This window comes from Lepisma saccharinum, chromosome 24, assembly GCF_977018435.1.
Source record: "Lepisma saccharinum chromosome 24, izLepSacc3.1, whole genome shotgun sequence".
Taxonomy (NCBI): Eukaryota; Metazoa; Arthropoda; class Insecta; order Zygentoma; family Lepismatidae; genus Lepisma; species Lepisma saccharinum.
The window spans coordinates 51,551,831-51,569,732 of record NC_139252.1 but is presented as its reverse complement, the minus strand read 5'-3'; the positions used below and the strand labels follow the sequence as shown (position 1 = coordinate 51,569,732).

Below are 17,902 nucleotides of genomic sequence, written 5' to 3'. Positions count from 1 at the left end.
TACATAAATCTTACAATGTTAATCTTTTAAATGTCTTTCCAAACGAGAATTATGAAAAACGACAGCAAACATGTGAGCATTAAAAACAATGACTATTCACCTTCCTCCTCGACGAGCTCGTAAACACTACTGGAGCTAATGGAGGAACTGAAAGAATTTTCATCTTGGTTTAAGGCTGGCAAGCGCTGATCAGAACGCTTTTGGAATAAAGCATTCGTCCGCAAGACCATGAGATCATCAAGTGTTGGAGAGGAAAGGTTGTACCTCAAATCTGACATTACAAACGTCACACTTGGGAACAACCGCTCCACGCTTACCTGGGTGGCTGTTGCAGCCAAAACCACCGGTGTCGGGAAAAATGCGCCCGGGAAAAGTGCGCTCTCGCAATAAAAGTTGGAAAAATGCGCCCTCCCGAGAATAACCACATTGAAAAGTGGGGGAAATGCGCATTGCACTTGCCTTTCCCAGTTACCCATTGAAAGAAAATGTATTGTGGTTTAAGCCGACAGTGTGTCGATCAAACTTCTTTCGTGACCGCAAAACCAATGACCACCACTCTTGGACAATGCCGATATGAGAATTGTTTCTTGAATTGCGCTGCAGCTGTGGTGAAAAACACGATTCCAATGTGGATTTGATTAATATCTTGTATGAACAGGGTTATTTATAGTACCTGGATTTAAACAGTTTGATGGCATGGCAGTCGGGTAGGAGGCCACGTGATTGGTTGGGAACGGGAATGCAATGCGATGTAAGGCACTGTTGGAAAATACATACTTCCTGTTCCCTTCCTACAGGTGGTGACGCAATAGGAACTGGACCGGACGGACGTAGTGACTAGTGAGTCACCTACTGACTATTTGAATCAACAATGTTATTTTCTTATGTTGTAACAATATTACATTTATTTTGTTATAATTGAAATCTGGGCTATAAAATATGAAAAATGACACCAAACACGACCAAGATATACGAATTACAAACATATTGCCACTCAGAAGTAATAACTACGTATCCATATTATTATGTAGCGTATTGGAAGCTATGAGTTCGTGTTTGGTGTCATTTTTCACACTTATTTCATACAATATTTAGGTATATAAAATATTGAGAATTCAGGGGGTACACAGAAATATTCAATTATGTCAAGGGGGACTCTCAGGCAAAAAAAAAAGAGAAACACTGCCTTAATGGCATTTCGGATCTTATCTATTTCCAAATATTCGGACCTGGCAGCCCCCAAAATACCAAATTGTTCACTACGAAGTTTTATTCCGAAACAAGACTTAAACTGAAAGTACACGGAGAGTTATGGTGCACCAGAATGTAGCGAAACATTTCAGTTCAGGTTCGAGTGCGAACTATAAGTCGAACTGGAGCATGTTTCAGTTCGAGTTCAAATTCGGTTCGCAGTCCCTGCTCTTGATGTGATTATTCACCGCTGCAACACCGAAATTTTATTTTATTTACCGCTTTGAACCCGAAATCGACTTTGTTTTTGTACCGAAATTTTGCTTTTTTATTTACCAAAAACATGTGCCTCTACCAATGGCTAACTGGAAAGTGACTTAAAATAATATTAATTTGGTTATTTCACCTCGCTTTTTGCCACTTGGGTAATCGTTAAAGGGGGGATGAGTGATGATATGATGAAACTGATGAAGGGACACTCACAAAGAACATTGTCTAATAGGAAACTTACGTAAAATAATAAAAATTCATCAAACATAATAGAAAAGTGCAGACAGCCAGTCAGAAGCTGCCTTACCTGAAGCCGAAGACAGCTCCCACAAGCACCAACGAAGCAGCTACCACAAGTGTCGCCGTGATGCTCCAGTCGCTGGTGCAGTTCTCGTTCTGGAACCCGCACTCTGGTTCAGCCACCGGAACCTTCCCTCCGACCCACTGCATCTGTCGGCTCTCGTCGAAGTACTTGAACTCCTGGAATCAAAACGAATCTTACGTCACCAGGGCGAAAACTCAAAGGAAGGCCCCAAGGACGATATCCAGTTGAGGTGGCAACACTTCATGATTAAGAACCTTGATTCTTTGTGCCATAATACCTAAAAATGTTAATTGCTAAAAATAAAAAAACTTTATACAGGGTGGGTCAACTGAACCTGGCACTTCTTAAGTACAAATAAAAACGAATGCTGCATGATGACTGACATGCTTTGATATAAAGAAGAGCTGAATGTTGTTACTTCGTGCAACTTCCGTTCAGTGTTGATTAAAAAAACCGTCAGATTCAGTTGCCGAACCTCAAAGTGTGCTATTCAAAAATGAACTGTACTTGTCAAGAAATTGCATGAAACTGCCACTAATGCTATTTTTCTAAAATGCTTTAAGATGAAGTACAACATGTATTCAATTGACTTCGTTGCACGAAAGAGTTTCGTTTTTATTTGTAATTAAAAACCGCCAGGTTTAGTTGCCGCACTCTGTATATGTGCAGTAACATGTTCTGTAACACATTTTTCATACATTCGAAACCTTTAAATAACGGGAATTTAGCCCCCCCCCCAAAAAAAAAAGTTTCGCTCAACCACACTGTCTCTTTTCCGTGTGGAATTTCGACATGGCACAGCTGCAGTGCGCTGTTATTGGCTATCGCCATATGCAGATTTGACGCGCACTCGAATACTATAGTTGACCTTTTCTTAAAATTCCTTGAAAGTCCAAACGTGTTCAATACAACAACAACAAATAGCGATAAAAGTATAATCCTTGCAAAAATCAGTGACTGGAGTTCAGGCTCACTTCATGGTTAGTTTCGATCAGGATATTGTCAAGGAAATTAAGAAATTTAGAGTAAAGAAGTACAAATTTGGTTTATTTGACAGGAATCAGAGTACAAGACACAAGAAGCGACATCTTACGAGAGATAAATCATCACATGAAATGTCTACAGCCTTATTATACAAGATGGATCCGAACCCTACCAACAAATATTTCTTACGTTTATTCAAACTCTATTGCCTTTGTGTATGTTTACACGAAGTTTGTTTCGTTTCTCGAGCTTTGAGTATAAAAATAAATGGGGGGTGCGAAACAGGAACGCCTCCACCCGCATACACTCAGAGAACTAAATGCATCATATCGATTGATGCACTAAAGTGTGTTTTATGGCTTCTTCAAAGAATCAGATTAACATTTGATGCATTTGGGTGTATTTTTGTATGTCGTGAAAGAAACACCAAAATGCATCATTTGATTCAAGTGAGGATTTATTTCAGTCGAGATGCACTTCAATGCATCAGTTGATGATGCGTTTTGATGCACCTTGATGCACTAGAATGAATCTTCTTTGATGATGCACTTAAAGGTTTGGTCCGAGCTACAGAGTTTATGTAGCTCAGACCAAACGTTTAAGTGCATCATCCAAAAATATGCAGGAACGTCAAGGAACATCAACTGATGCATTAAAGTGCATCTCGACTGAAGGAAATCCTCATTTGAATCAAATGATGCACTTTAGTGTTTCTTTCACAACATACAAAAAATGCACCCAAATGCATCAAATGTGAATCTGATTCTTTGAAGAAGCCATAAAACACACTTTAGTGCATCAATCGATGCATTCTGGTGCATCAATCGATATGGTGGGTGCATTCCAGGGTATGCGCTTATGTCCTGGCGCCTTTAAATAAACCAGGAAATCTTTTGCTCCGAATTTATCGGTTCCCCAGCTTTCTTTATTGTTCTTTATTTATAAGGTACAATTACATACACAATATCAATCAAAAGAAAAATATATAATAAGAACAGAAAATACAGTTACATATACAGGGTGATTCTTTATGTAGTTTACAACTTCAATAAATTATAATTATTTATTGGAACCACATACAGACTTGGTTTATATGTCATTATGCAGCAAAACACTTAAAGTTTTGACTCACGTAGTGTGTAGTTGCGGAGTTGATCACATGCGGCGCCACCGGTCTATCGTTGAAAATGGCTTTCACTGGTGCGGAAAGAGCTAAGTGCGTGTTCTGGTTCGAAGAAACACTCCACTCGACTTTTTTTTGTGGGGGTTTGTGAAAGATAGGGTGTACACCCCTCCCCTACCTCATAATCTTCATGAACTTCAAGATCGGATCACAACAGCCATCCCTAATGTTAGCCCTGAAATGCTAGTTAATGTTTGGCAGGAAATTGATTTTCGTTGGGATGTGTCCAGGATGACCAACGGTGCACACATTGAATCATAACAGATTTCTAATAAAAAACTTGAAGTGTTTTGCTGCATAATGACATATAAACTAAGTCTGTATGTGGTTCCAATAAATAATTATAAATTATTGAAGTTGTAAACTACATAAAGAATCACCCTGTATTATTTAGTTATAATATATCTTTCCCTCTTTTCTTTTAAGATTGTCCAGACCATTCTGCTGTCCAGAACGAATCATATTTATTGATTTTTTAAGACATTTTTAAATTGATTCATTGTAATGTAATTTATTAATTTATAAGACTCCAGTCGACAATCTCATGGACCTGGCTGCTAGAATTATCGCACCCCCTGAATATGTGCGTCGATCTCATGGGATGCTAAAGCGTCGCTGTACAATTTGTCGTAATCGTGGCGGTCGACACTTTGAACAGCTGAATTAAAGAAACAGTACGTACTGAAGAGTACACTGGCGGACGCAGAGAGGGGCTGAATGGGCTACAGCCCCCTCCGAAATTTTGGAAAGTCAACATTTTCAAATAAAAGCACTAAAAAATAAAACTTCGGTAAAACGAGAGTGGTAAATGTAAGCCCCATAGAATGACCCCCAGTTGCCATTTTTGGGAGTGGAACGTTCTAAACATACGAAATATCTTATTGTCTACGCCTCCAACGTTTGAAAAACACAGGGTTCTTATATGTTTTCAAAATCCCCAATTCTCCCTTCCATATATCATGATATTAATGTTAATGCACACCATACTCGCTATTTTACATTTCAATACGCAAATATATAACAAATATAACACCATTAAGCCTTGTTTCCATTATATGAAAAATTCAATATTTTGACCAAGGCAGAAATTTATTTTATTATAAAACATAAACTAAACGTAACGTTTCAACTTTCTAGCAAGGTCTTCTTCAGACTCTGCACCAAGTATAAATGTAACAAGGTACAAAACAGGACGATATATATACACAAACATTACTGTAGTTCTGGAACATTCTAGCAGGTGGCCTTCCCTTGTCAACTGTACTTTCACCTAAAAGGCTAAACATATTTTCTTCCATCTAGAAAGTGGTTTTCCTTCATTCTTCTTCCTTCTTCTCTACTCTTTCTCTCTTGTCCTTTCCACTCTTTCTAACACCTTCTTCACTTTCTAATAGTCTGGAGGGGAGTAATGTTTGTGGTGTATATATATATCGTCCTGTTTTGTACCTTGTTACATTTGTACTTGGTGCATAGTCTGAAGAAGACCTTGCTAGAAGGTTGAAACGTTACGATAAATTATGTTTTATAATAAAAGAAATTTCTGCCTTGGTCAGCATGTTGAGTTTTTTAACAAATATAATAATAACAATATTAACACGAAAAATGATTGGGGGCGCTATGTCCCCACGGCCCCCTATAAGTTGACGCAGCTGAAAGCATGCATCTATACAATTCCAGTCCCTCCTGAAAAAAAGCATGCGTACTCCAGTGGAAGAGTACACAGCAGTGGCGGTGATTGGGGGGGCAGTTGCTAAACCTTATTTACAAAGGGAAATATACTGTCTTTGCCCCCTTAGTTTTGGCACCTTGCCTCCCACCCTGGTTTTGGAACCCAATCGCCGCCACTGGTACACCCAACGTCGAAAGAAACAGTAGGCGAATTGTCCACCAACATTTTCATTCGGTCTGTATTACACAATGTGATGAAATAATGACGTCAATAAACAGAGATCAATACCTGCTTCGAACCAACGTAGTTTCATTCCTCAAAACAACACAGGATGTAGAATAAAAAAATAATAAAAATAGTTGTGGACAATTTGCCTACCATTACCTTTGCCGTTGAGTGTACACAGTGTACTGTACGTACAGTATAGTTGTTCATCAAACAAGTACGAGTTTTGTCCTAGGTTTGTTCCTTTACTCATGTATTTTCTTGTATTTTTTGTATACATATTCATAGTATTACAAAAGGTTCTGAGTAGCTATCTATTTTTGTTTGTAATCTACCAAAACCCATCTATCACGTTCCAAAGGACATGATACAAATACGCGTATAGCACATCCTCACATTACTCTGTAATGAGGTACCGAGAACCATGGGTTCCTTGTATCAAAACACACACCCAACACCACTGAACAACCAGTGAAAGTTTGTCGGTAGAGTTCGGTCCCACCCTGTATACGTTGCACCGTTCATTCTTTAGACGCCTCAAGTTCCTGTCTGAGAACTTACAAATGGCAGAAAGAGGGTTTGTGCTTACCGGGATCTCCTTATTGGTCGTGTACTGGAAGTAACCGACCGGCTGCACGGTGATGTTGCCTTCTTCGTCGAACAGAGTGACGACAGTGAAGTTGCCTTCTGCATCACCGTTCGCATCGATGAAACCCTGGAATCACATGGACACTTATTAATAGGGAAAGTATTTCAAGTTGGAAATTTATGTTCTGGAATGGCTACAAATGGTTCTGAGAATGTTTTCCAAAACGTGCTGATAAAATCCCTTTATTCAATGCTCTCTTTTTCTGTCCTTTCTATATACAATGCGCGCGGACCGCAGAGAAAACTAATGTTGCGCGCGGACCGCAGAGAAAACTAATGTTGCGCGCGGACCGCAGAGAGAGCTGTGGTTCTGCCGAATAGGTTTTGTTGAAGTTTGTGTTTTCTCTCGCGGGTTTTGCTACATTATCTTAGGAACTATTGTGGCTGCAATGATTATATTATACCATTTTATAGCTCTTGTTCTGCTCTACAAAATGAGACTATAGGATTTTATCTAGCTGCTCAAGAAGAGTAAAAATCATTTATTTTTTGTACAATTTTTTTTAACAAAACCATGCAACTACTTGGAAACAGCAAATAGGCCAAACTGGTTTAGGTACCTTAATTTTTTTTAATATACGAGGGTTGGCCAAAAAGTAAAGTGCAATTAGCTAAGATTTCTCGTGTTTGTTCGCATTGCAAGCCGACGCATGACTCAACTATAGTCACGATTTGAACATTCAACGTTATTTTCCGGAATAAACATACAATTTGAAATTGCAAGTGGACTTACATCGTGACCTTGAACGGATCGGTATGGCCTGTTTCTGATCCTCTCTAAGATGGCGGTACCGTTGCGTGGGTCTTCCTCGTCATGCAGGGCTTCTGTTAAAGCACGTGCGTAAATGATGACTGCGTCGTAGAGGTTAGCTGCGTGTAAAGGGACCTGTAAATAAATGAGAACACTAAATTTCTTATTTCTATATTATTTTACATGATTGCAGAGTTCGAAAGCATCACTGCTTCGATAATATTCGATTATGTTTTGAATTATCAGGAAAAATAGTGTAGTCCTGATTGTCTGAACCATTTCTCAAAAACTACATAACACCATCTGACTTTAAAAATACAAATTTCCTGTTAATACTTCAGTCTTATTTAATGTTACTGTGAATTTCTGAAACGGTAGACATTGGGTAATACGCGTAAGGGGCATTCTGGCGTTACATGTGTGGCATTTTACACGCAAAATTTAAGGTTATAGACATGAGATTGGATTAAAATATTCATAACGAACTGATTTCATAGAAGTATGAAGTACTTTATGGCGACTGCTAAGAAATGAGAAGGACTTGAGTATGGTGGCATTAACAAAACTATGTTACGTTTATGACACTTTACAAATGTAGCAAATGTTGACTTCATTTATCTGTGAAGCATATAGGATGCAGATCCTTGTAACTTATATTGGTGAAATGTGCAAATTCCAAGGTCCGCCCATAAAGAAACCGAACTGTAAAAAAAAAAAGAACCAAACCAAATTAAAAAGGTACCGAATTCTGGCAACACTGCAAAGAGCTATATCACTTCCCGTCAGTGCATGTTTCAAACTGTTACAGGCAGTCGGTATCGGGGCAAGCGTGCGTCAGATGCAGGTCGCGTGCAGGCGGCGTACAAAATACGCGCACCAAGATGGAACAACGTACCAGCATGAAGTTTTGTTACAAATTGGGTAAATCGTTTACCGAAACGTTACATATGATACGGGCAGTGTATGGTGATGCAGCATTATCAAGAACGCAGGTATATTACAAGGAAGTGCTTGGTCGACTCAGAAACAGGATGAAGCAGGTTAGGAAGGACCTCTGTGATTCTGGCCAATGGTTTCTGTTACACGGTAATGCCCGGCCTCATACCGCATTGTCTGTACTACAATACCTTGCTAAGCAGACAGTGATCAATCACCCTTCATATTCTCCGGACTTATCCTTGCTGATTTTTTCCTTTTTCCCAAGCTTAAGATGGCTATAAAAGGAAGAAGATTTGACGACGTCGCGGACATTAAATTAAATGTTACGCGTATTTTGCGAACACTTACTGTCAATGACTATCAACAGTGTTTCCAAGACCTTTACAAACGCTGGTCAAAGTGTATTGCCTCCTTTGATGATTATTTTGAAGGTGATAAAGTAATTTGAAGGTAATTACTTGTTTTCTTTCCTAAAAAAAGAAAAGTTCTGTTTTTTTTATGGGCGAACCTTGTATATGCATTCACAAACATATAAACATTAATGCAATTTAAAAAACAATAATAATGTCCACATTAATCGATTATGTCACTTACATAGAGTAGGACCACTTTTCGTGGAATGACCCAGTAGAGACTTTTAAATATTTCAAGAAAGTTTGCTTTACTTTCACTTTATGCACCGATAGGCTAATCAAGGCTGAAGTCAGACACACCAACAGGGACATTTTGACGAACTCTTAGGTTTTCTTGTATCAGACATTTTTCCTGCAATTTGTGGTTGGACGCCAATCAAGCAGGTTCACCCCTCCTCCCAAAATATGGAATTTGCTCAATTCTTCTAATTCTTGTATTCCATGACCTTTCTGTTCTCTATCGCTATTTTTTCACCTTCTTTGGAATGTATTGGAATCTATTTTTTCTTTCTTTCAATCTCTCTCTCTCTTTCACTCTCTCTCTCTCTTTCACTGTCACTCTCTTTCTCTCTCTCACTCTCTCGCTTTCTGTCTCGCTCTCTTTCATTCTCTCTTTCACTCTCTCGCTATCTCTCTCTCACTCTCTCTCTCTTTCACTCTCTCTTTCACTGTCACTCTCTTTCTCTCTCTCTCTTTCACTGTCACTCTCTTTCTCTCTCTCACTCTCTCTTTCACTCTCTCTCTCACTCTCTCGCTTTCTCTCACTCTCTCTTTCACTCTGTCGCTACCTCTCTCTCTCTCTCGCTCTCTCTCTTTCACTCTCTCACTCTCTCTCTCTTTCACTCTCAATCTCTCTCTCTTTCACTGTCACTCTCTCTCTCTCTTTCACTGTCACTCTCTTTCTCTCTCTCACTCTCTCTCTCTTCTCTCTCTTTCACTCTTTCTCTCTCTTTCACACTCTCTCTCTCTCTCTCTCTCTCTCTCTCTCTCTCTCTCTCTCTCTCTCTCTCTCTCTCTCTCTCTCTCTCTCTGCCTACCTTGAAATTATTTCTAATTTTACGAAGACCTGTAAACATGACGTCACAGGATTCATCAGTATAGCCAGGTCTCACTTCATAACATAATTTTGACATCGTCCCGTTTTACGAAATTTTCTGCAGGAGTCTGTGATTGCGTAGGGTCCTAATCGCTCTCCTTCGTGACAATAATGTATCAGACTTGAAAGCAAGAGTTCCCCTGTTGGATTTCCAGAGCAAGTATTTTTACTAGCTCCAGTGCCACTTTAAACTGTAGCTCCAGCCCTTCCGACTGTACACTGGGTGAAAACAAAACCAAACTTTCCAGTTCTTAAAGAGAGACGGTGGCGCCATCTACTCGTACTTACCGGGATACGAGGGTATATTTTCGTATGGAAGGGTACGCAAAATGGCGGCCTCGTGGACATTCTGATGATCTCTTTCCCAATTTCACTGAAACGAAAGAGACATTTTTTTGTTAAACGTAATATTCTAATGAACAGTGGCGGTGATTGTGTAAAAACTGGGGGGCAAGGACAGTTCACTTTCTCTTGGTAGACAAGGCTTAGCATTAAGAGGTCATAGCGCGGAGCCAAAAGTGGGAGGTACTGCCCCCAAGCACCTCCTAGTCGTCGCCACTGCCAATGCTCGTCGTTAGTAAACTACGTCTACCTTGGTTGTGACCAGTGTGAGAATTAACAGAGATTCATCCCGTCTCACAAAAATAAAAATCCCCGACAAAGAAATATTGGTACTAATTCACTACGGGGGTGACACCTATAAATCATATATTTCACACTTTTTTTACATTACTAACGTACTATTTTGGAATGCGGAACATTTCCTAAGGTGAAATAATGCATTTATAACTAAGATAATGTCTATTTCTTACATTTACGAGTACTTACTGTTACTTGTTATTTCGATTCTGTAACACACATTATGGCGACAGTGTACTGGTTCATCGCGCGTTATGCGAGTGTTTTTTCGATTTATACAGTGTTGCAACCTTGTTCACCGGAAAGTACCTACTTTTGTGCCCAGATTTGAAATTATGCTAATACCTTGCAAACCATTGACGTTAGCCCCAAAAACAATTTTCGTAAGGTTAGGTTACGTTAGGCAAGCATAGTTAAAAAAAATTAAAAAAATAAAAATACTCGACACGTCATGTTATAGTGAAAACACGGCGAGTTTGAAACACTGACTACGGGGTTTACGTCATCTAACACACGTGCAGAAAGCAAATGGCGGCAGCAGAAACAGCGTGTCGGACAGAGATTTTCGCAGAAAACAACATGTATTCGCATTAAAATGGATCAAAACTACATTCACGAACTTCCACAACGCTACAGAAAATGATTTCCGTAAGTACTTTCTCCTGTAAATTTGAAGAAATCCGTCTCACCTATATGAAAGTGTTACCAAAATATTTTTATCCCTGCCTGGGATGTTTATATCCCCCTCAAAGTAAATGGAATTCAAAACATACCATTTCTTAACTATGTAAAATATACAATTGAAAAATCATTCGTGTCCATTAATCATAATGTGTCCAACAAAGATTCCCCTGTCAGAAAGTATGCAGTGGTGTGGATTAAAAAAAGGCCGCCAATCTCCAACAGAACAACTCACGGAGCCAAGACAACAGCAGGCTGATTTTCCACTTAAGTTTTCACGGCATTATTTAGTAAATTCAATCTGAATAATTGTCTGGGAGGAGAGAGGTGAATGGTCAGTCAGTCAGGCAGTGAGTTACGAGAATTGTGGGGAAAAATGCAGTAGTACGATTTGGCCAAGAACGTGTTGAGCGAGTCGAAAGACAGACTCCTTTGTACAGTCACGACCATAACAATTCTGCGCAGAACTTCAGCTATTATCCAACTGTAGACCAGGCGAACGAGAACACGTTTCTGCGCAAGTAGTGACGCGAGACGGCTCCACCAATCAACAGCGAGAGAAACGGGATTGCGTAATGGGCGACGGGAATTACCCGATTTCCTCCTTCGCTATGCAGCGTTGCAAACTTTTGAAAAGGATAATACCGAACGCACATGACAAACGGACCGTATTTTTGTCTCCAGGTTCGTAGGCTTGGTTTAATAATTTCTTAGGGAAATATTAGGGATAAAACTGAAAGAGCAAATTTTGTCAAGCCGTGCATTTAGCGTACGGGCAAAGGTCAGGACCGCACGGTTGGCAACCCTGCGCTTTCATCACTCGATTTTCCTTCTCCTCCTCTGCCGATATGCGCAGCCCTGCTCTACAGTTAGCTGAGACAGGGTTTACTATACAGAGACAGGTATACCTTTTCCATTAGCCATGCTGATCCAGTCTTGGGGGTTCAAAACTCAAGTGTTGTGTTTTGCCATTCAAGTGTGTACTTGTTACCTCTCGCACCTTACCATCAAGCTTACCATGAACAGCGAGTTGCTCCATAAGTCAAGGATGAATGAGCTACACCCACAAGATTCGATCCCACATACCGAAGAGAAAGAACAAAGAATTCTCATGCCCGGAATGGGATATGAACCCGGAACCTCTGTTGGCGTAGCACGGTATGCTAACCATTTCCACCTTTGGGTGAAGGATAGTGGCAATATGTATCAGGTAGGATGCAAATGTTGCAACTCTGACAAAACTGCGAGAGAAGCTAGTTTTTATCGCAAGATTTCATAAGACTTACATGCTTCACAATATAGAATGCTTTCGAGAAGTCTGCCTCGTCTGCGTAGGGATTGGAAGGAATACGATGAAAGCTTTAGTCCATATAATTGAGATTTTGCTAATAAGAAGACTTTATTGAGGCTCGACTGAAGTCGTTAATTTCAGTCCCGTTCTTATAAGACGCAGAAAGCTCTTATTAAAACTGCGAGAAGGGAGATTTCTCCAGAATCGAGTCTTGGCTGGTCTCATTATTTGCATTGTGCATCTCAATTTGCAAGTGAGAACTTTCAGCACCGCAAAACCTGCAAGAGGGCGTTCACCGCGCGAATTCACTTCCAGAAGCATTCCCTTGGTTAAAATCTTTATAAATATCAGGGACTGTGAAACTGAAATTCAATTTTGTCTAAATCTTTTTCTAAAATTTATTTCTTATTCATTTTATTTTATTTTTACGTTGTTGTCTTTTCACAATTTTTGCATCATTTTATTCATACATTTTTTACAATTACTTTATCAATAGATTTTGTAACTAAATCATACAGTTTATTGCACACTGTATTAATACTGTAATAACATAAGAAACGTAAAATGTAATCGATGACACTGGTTAGGTGGCAGAACAGCCTAAGGCTGAACCTCGCCCAATCAAATAAAGAATTTGAATTTGAATATGTAAGCATATTTTGCTCCCAAGTTCACCCCTCTTGCCTTGGTAAAAAAAATGACAAAAATAATTTTTGGTCTTAAATGAAAACTTGATTTTTATCATAAATTAAATCAGAGTAGTTGAATAATTAGACAAACCCCGTTATTTAGTGTTTTAAACTACTGCCAATGTAGTTTTCCTTATTTTTACTCCAAAGTTTTTCTGTTAAGTCATTCACCTCCTTTCAGAGTGAGCCTTGCAGATACAGAAGTCGGTCAGCATCCTAAAATTCAGTTGTGTTTCTCGAACATCAGATTATAATTTATTTATATTGTGACTAACCACAGATTGAAGCGATTATAGTGGCCAGCAAAGAAACCTCAAAGTACGCTTGACACAAAATACTTTAAGTGCTGGAGGAAAAAACAAATGTACAACAATTAATTATTTAATCCATTGCCAAACTTTTCAGTTAAAAATAACATTGTGCATATCCATTGACCGCATGTCGAACTTGCTAAAAACACCATAGGAAATTTAAATACCTAAATTATGCTAGCAAATGCATTTAAAATTCACGAAACATCAGGGAAGAAGAAGAAACTACAAAATAGGGCCTCCCCGATGGTGCAGTGATAGCTTGTAATCAAGTGGTCCCGGGTTCAATATCCGGTGGAGGCATATAGTAGTTCGGATCCAATTTTAAACTGTAGGTCCAGTCCCGATTAGCCTTACTGTGCACAAAGTGCACTTAAAACACCAACTCAACCAAACCTCAAAAATGAAGAAAAATGCAATAATGACGGCAAGAAATACTGAAAAAAAAGGCTTAAAAGCCAAAAAGTCCAAAAAATGCAAAGGAAAAACAATATTTTCTGGATCCAACTTATGGGAAACGGACCGATATCAGGTTTAGCCTTGTTTTCAAAGCGCAGAAAAAAAATAATCAACTTCCGATCCCTATTTATCATATTATGTTAAATCGTGTTTTTTTTTTTCGTATAAGAATGAGAATATTGAGTAACTTTCCTTTCTGTGGAAATACAGCTGGATATTCAGAGATAGGTGCAGAACCTCGAGAGGCATTGTCATTGAGTGAATTGAAGCGGGGAGGGAAAATAAAGGATACATTTAAGAGGCGCAAAGAGGAAGAGAGAGGAAACGATAAAAAGAAAGAGAAAGCTAAGAGAAAAGAAAGAGTTAAAAGAGAAAGAGAGGGATAGGGTGAGAGATGAAGAGGGAGGGAAGGGGGAGAGAGAGAGATGAAGGAAGATATGAAGGCAGAGAAGCTAAGTATGTCGTGCGAGAGAGTGAGTGTGACTGAATCCTGATTGAACCATTGTGTGTGAATTTGTGGTAGAAGCACAATTTACTTTATATTTATAAATTGAAAACAACAAAAAAACATTCCGCAAACGCAGAATAAGGATACCATAAGGAGACAAAGCCAGTACATTACAACCCCTACTGTGAAAGTCGACTACAGGTATTAAATCTACAAAATAGGCTATAATAAAACTAGAAAATGGGCTTTTAAAGGGCACTAAAACCACAAAATATGAATTTAAATGTGCATTAAGACTAGGGCATCAAAACAAAAGCAGGCACTTATATATGTATTAAAACTACAAGATAGGCATTTAATGGAGCACATTTGAACTAGTCAACACCACGGAAAATCAGACAATCCCTAAAACTTGATAGGTTTGTATGCAACAGTGGCGTAGCGTTATAGTACTCCCGTACGCCCGGCGTTCCCACATTTAAAATTTCAAAAATGCTTAAATGCTGTGATTATAAAGTAAAACGTGACTAATTTCATATATGTTTGACCTTCAGGGCATTATAATAGATATTATCGCGATCCGCTTGCAACGCTCCATTCTCAATACTCGTTCTAGCACCTCTTTTCAATGCCTTTCCCGGCCGGACGCCGAGCAGGTTCGGCGTACAGGACTCTTATATTCCTTGCTGCCTTTCTGGAGGGAAAGCTTCGATTTCTACAGCACGTGCGTAAATGGTCTCTCTTACGCCAGCGTACGAGAGGTCTACCGTGATTGGTTCATGTGACTCTTCCTGCCTTCTGAAGCAGACGACAGCCGTAGAATTCCTACCCGGTTCTTCGCTCTTCGCGCTCATGCAATTCGTGCTATGTGATGCTACAATACGCAATATTGACTGACGTAACTTTACCAATCTCAAATATACTGCTTCTTAATGGCCACTGCATTGTATAATTTATCGCACGAACAGCGATGTGCATTAGAAACTAAAAGATCAACACAGTTTTTGTCAAATAAGTTGGTGAAGTCCTCGTGGTAGAAATTCAGCCTGTGGCTGCTCTATCACTTAACCCGCAAAACTATTAATTTTTTTATTGTATTTTTTCGTTATTATCTAACTACTTAATATTGTGTGAATGGAAATGTTTAGCATTCATTTGAAAACTCTTAACATCGAATGGTCTCTGGACAAAATTATTTTAAAATGTTTATCAGCATTCTCAAGATGTAATAAACAGTGGTCTGAATCACTAATCGGCACTGTTACGTCAGTAGAGTGTACGATATTTGGATCATCCACTCTGCTTTTCACAGTGCGCCAAGACGACAGAGGTCCCTGGTTCGAATCCCGGCGTGAGCACGGGTGTTCTTTGTCAGTGTCCCTTCATCAATATCATCACTCATATTCATATTCGCGATTAACCAAAAGTGGTAGAAAAGCGAAGTAAAATAAACCAAATCAATCAGTAGTTGCATCGCCCACAACAATGATGTCTACTGTTGTGCAGAGGCGCTTGTGATTCAGCTGGTTTTTAATGACTTGCGTCATGCAGAAAGGTATAAAAAAATGTATAAAACACCCGAGTTCAAAATATTTGTGGCATAGTGAGGCATCTAATTTTCTAGCTAAAACATGCATGGATGATATTTTATTGAAAACGAAGCTGACTTCAGGCAAATAAACAATACCTGTGGCGACTAATACCATAAGTAAATTATTAAGCAAGAAAGGACCGACCCTTCCTTCGGACTTGGCGTTCCCACCCGAAATGTCCATGCTACGCCACTGGTATGCAAGTCTGAAAACCAGCAAATGAATTGAAAATAGTTATCTATATGTATTGTGTGTCCAGAAATAGCATTATTATGTTTTCTAAAACAACATAATTTACCTCCAAAGCTATAAATTGAATTATGAAATATCTTACATTTCTGTAAACGGGAATGAAGCTAAAGGACAAATTCGCAGTTTAAGTTATGATACTTAGTTGTATTTTTCAGGCTGACGCACTGAACAAATGCCTAACTTTGAAAACATGTTGGGCCACATCGAACATAACAATTCCCACACGTCACTACAATACACAAAGGCAACAAACAGATAAAGAGACGCCAAGGGGAAGTTACCGTTACCTTTTACCTTAACCCACAACGACTCTATTTTTTAACAATAGATGGTAGCACCGTATCGCCTATCTGATCTTCACATGTTTTCGTATACTTAGAAAACAGAAAGAGCTCTTTTTGTGCTTCTTTTTCTGGGCACAAAAGAGACACAAGAAGACTTGTAATCTTATATCACCTCTCCTTTCTTTGAGAACAGTGCTTGTCAGAGACAAAACTCTTAGAGGTAAAGTTAGGGGTTATTTAATCTTATATTTAACCTCCGCCAACATTGACCCGAATATTCAAGGACATCGGGTGGAGGATAATCGGAAAGTAAGTACACTGCAATAGGTAAGTCTGGTTGGATTCAGATCTCCAAGATACGGAACTTTCGGATCACAGACTTGGAGGTCATTAACTTTCGGAACTCGATCTTCGAGGTCCGGGAGTTTCGGATCCGAATCTTCGAGATCTGGTTCCATGAAACTTAAAATTTTAATTTGCATCTGTTGAAGATTGTAAATAGTATTGCTTTCCGCTCCTCATTTGTTTTTATTTTAATCCCGCTGGGAGCTTTTTGCAAGAACGCGGAATTCTGGGAGCGTGATATTCGAACTCAGCGGCATGGTGCATGTCGGCTCGCGGCAGCGGGAGAACATTTTTCAGCTAGCCTATCGGATGTGGGCTTTTGTGTATTTCTTCAGTGTGCAAACGTATTTAATTATTATATAATGCCAAGTGAATTAAAGGACTTGTATCATATGCGAATTTGTTGCAGTATCCGTTGTTCCAGCCCTATGGTAAGGTATTCAATATGGCGTCATCCCCAGAGGTGCTAGTTTTCTTTCATGGTGCAACCTGGAAGGAATCTACAGACATTTATGGTCCTCCGCATTCCGGATATAGTGACAGTTTGTTTCGTACAGGTCAGTGATAATCAGTTGTGACAGTGCTAATTGTGACAGTGTTACAGAACAAACAGTGTTTTTCGTTTGTACGCATACAGGTTTTCCGCGCTTTCGTAACGAACATTGTTTGAAGGCATTTTGCCATTACCTTCTCTATATGAAAGCCTAATGGCTTGCTCCGGTCACATGATTAAGCGTCATCAACTGGAGGCGAGATAGCCGCCATGTTTGATTTGCTTCTTCGGAATCAATGTTGAACCTTTTTAGTGAATATGGGATTGTAATGCAAATTTAAGAATTGTAATTGAGTTTACATGACGTGTAAATATGCTTAAATGTGCAAGAGGTCTGGTGTGTAAGTGTTGTGTACTCAATTGCAGAGGCAATTATGATGAAAAAGGTAAGAGTAACGTTCACATTTCTTCAAGATGTCGTTGAAAATGAGAAATGTTTAGGGCAATTCCATGCCATTCGGCCCCTACGAAAAGATACAAGTTAAGTAACAAAGGTTTTATACTCATAAATAAATAAGAGTAATAGTTCATGATGTAAACATTTCATGTGTCCGGAATAGGCATGCAATATACTCTTAAATGTGTTCATGTTTTATCTCTTGTCAACAATTTTTTAAAATTTAACCTGAATTACAAACGTTGGTTGACGTTAAGATACGTTGTT

The 17,902-nt window shown here is 39.1% G+C and overlaps 1 protein-coding gene across 1 annotated transcript in view; it reads right to left on the bottom strand.

Moving 5' to 3' along the window:
* Gyc32E (Guanylyl cyclase at 32E) overlaps positions 1 to 17,902 on the bottom strand; it is a 155,814-nt gene that overhangs the window by 80,268 nt on the left and 57,644 nt on the right. The window contains exons 6-9 of the mRNA XM_083110956.1: positions 9,983 to 10,067; positions 7,229 to 7,381; positions 6,437 to 6,562; positions 1,769 to 1,941 (exon numbers count right to left, since the gene is read on the bottom strand). Coding sequence (XP_082967082.1) covers positions 1,769 to 1,941; positions 6,437 to 6,562; positions 7,229 to 7,381; positions 9,983 to 10,067 — 537 coding nt within the window. The remainder of the gene's footprint in view (positions 1 to 1,768; positions 1,942 to 6,436; positions 6,563 to 7,228; positions 7,382 to 9,982; positions 10,068 to 17,902) is intronic.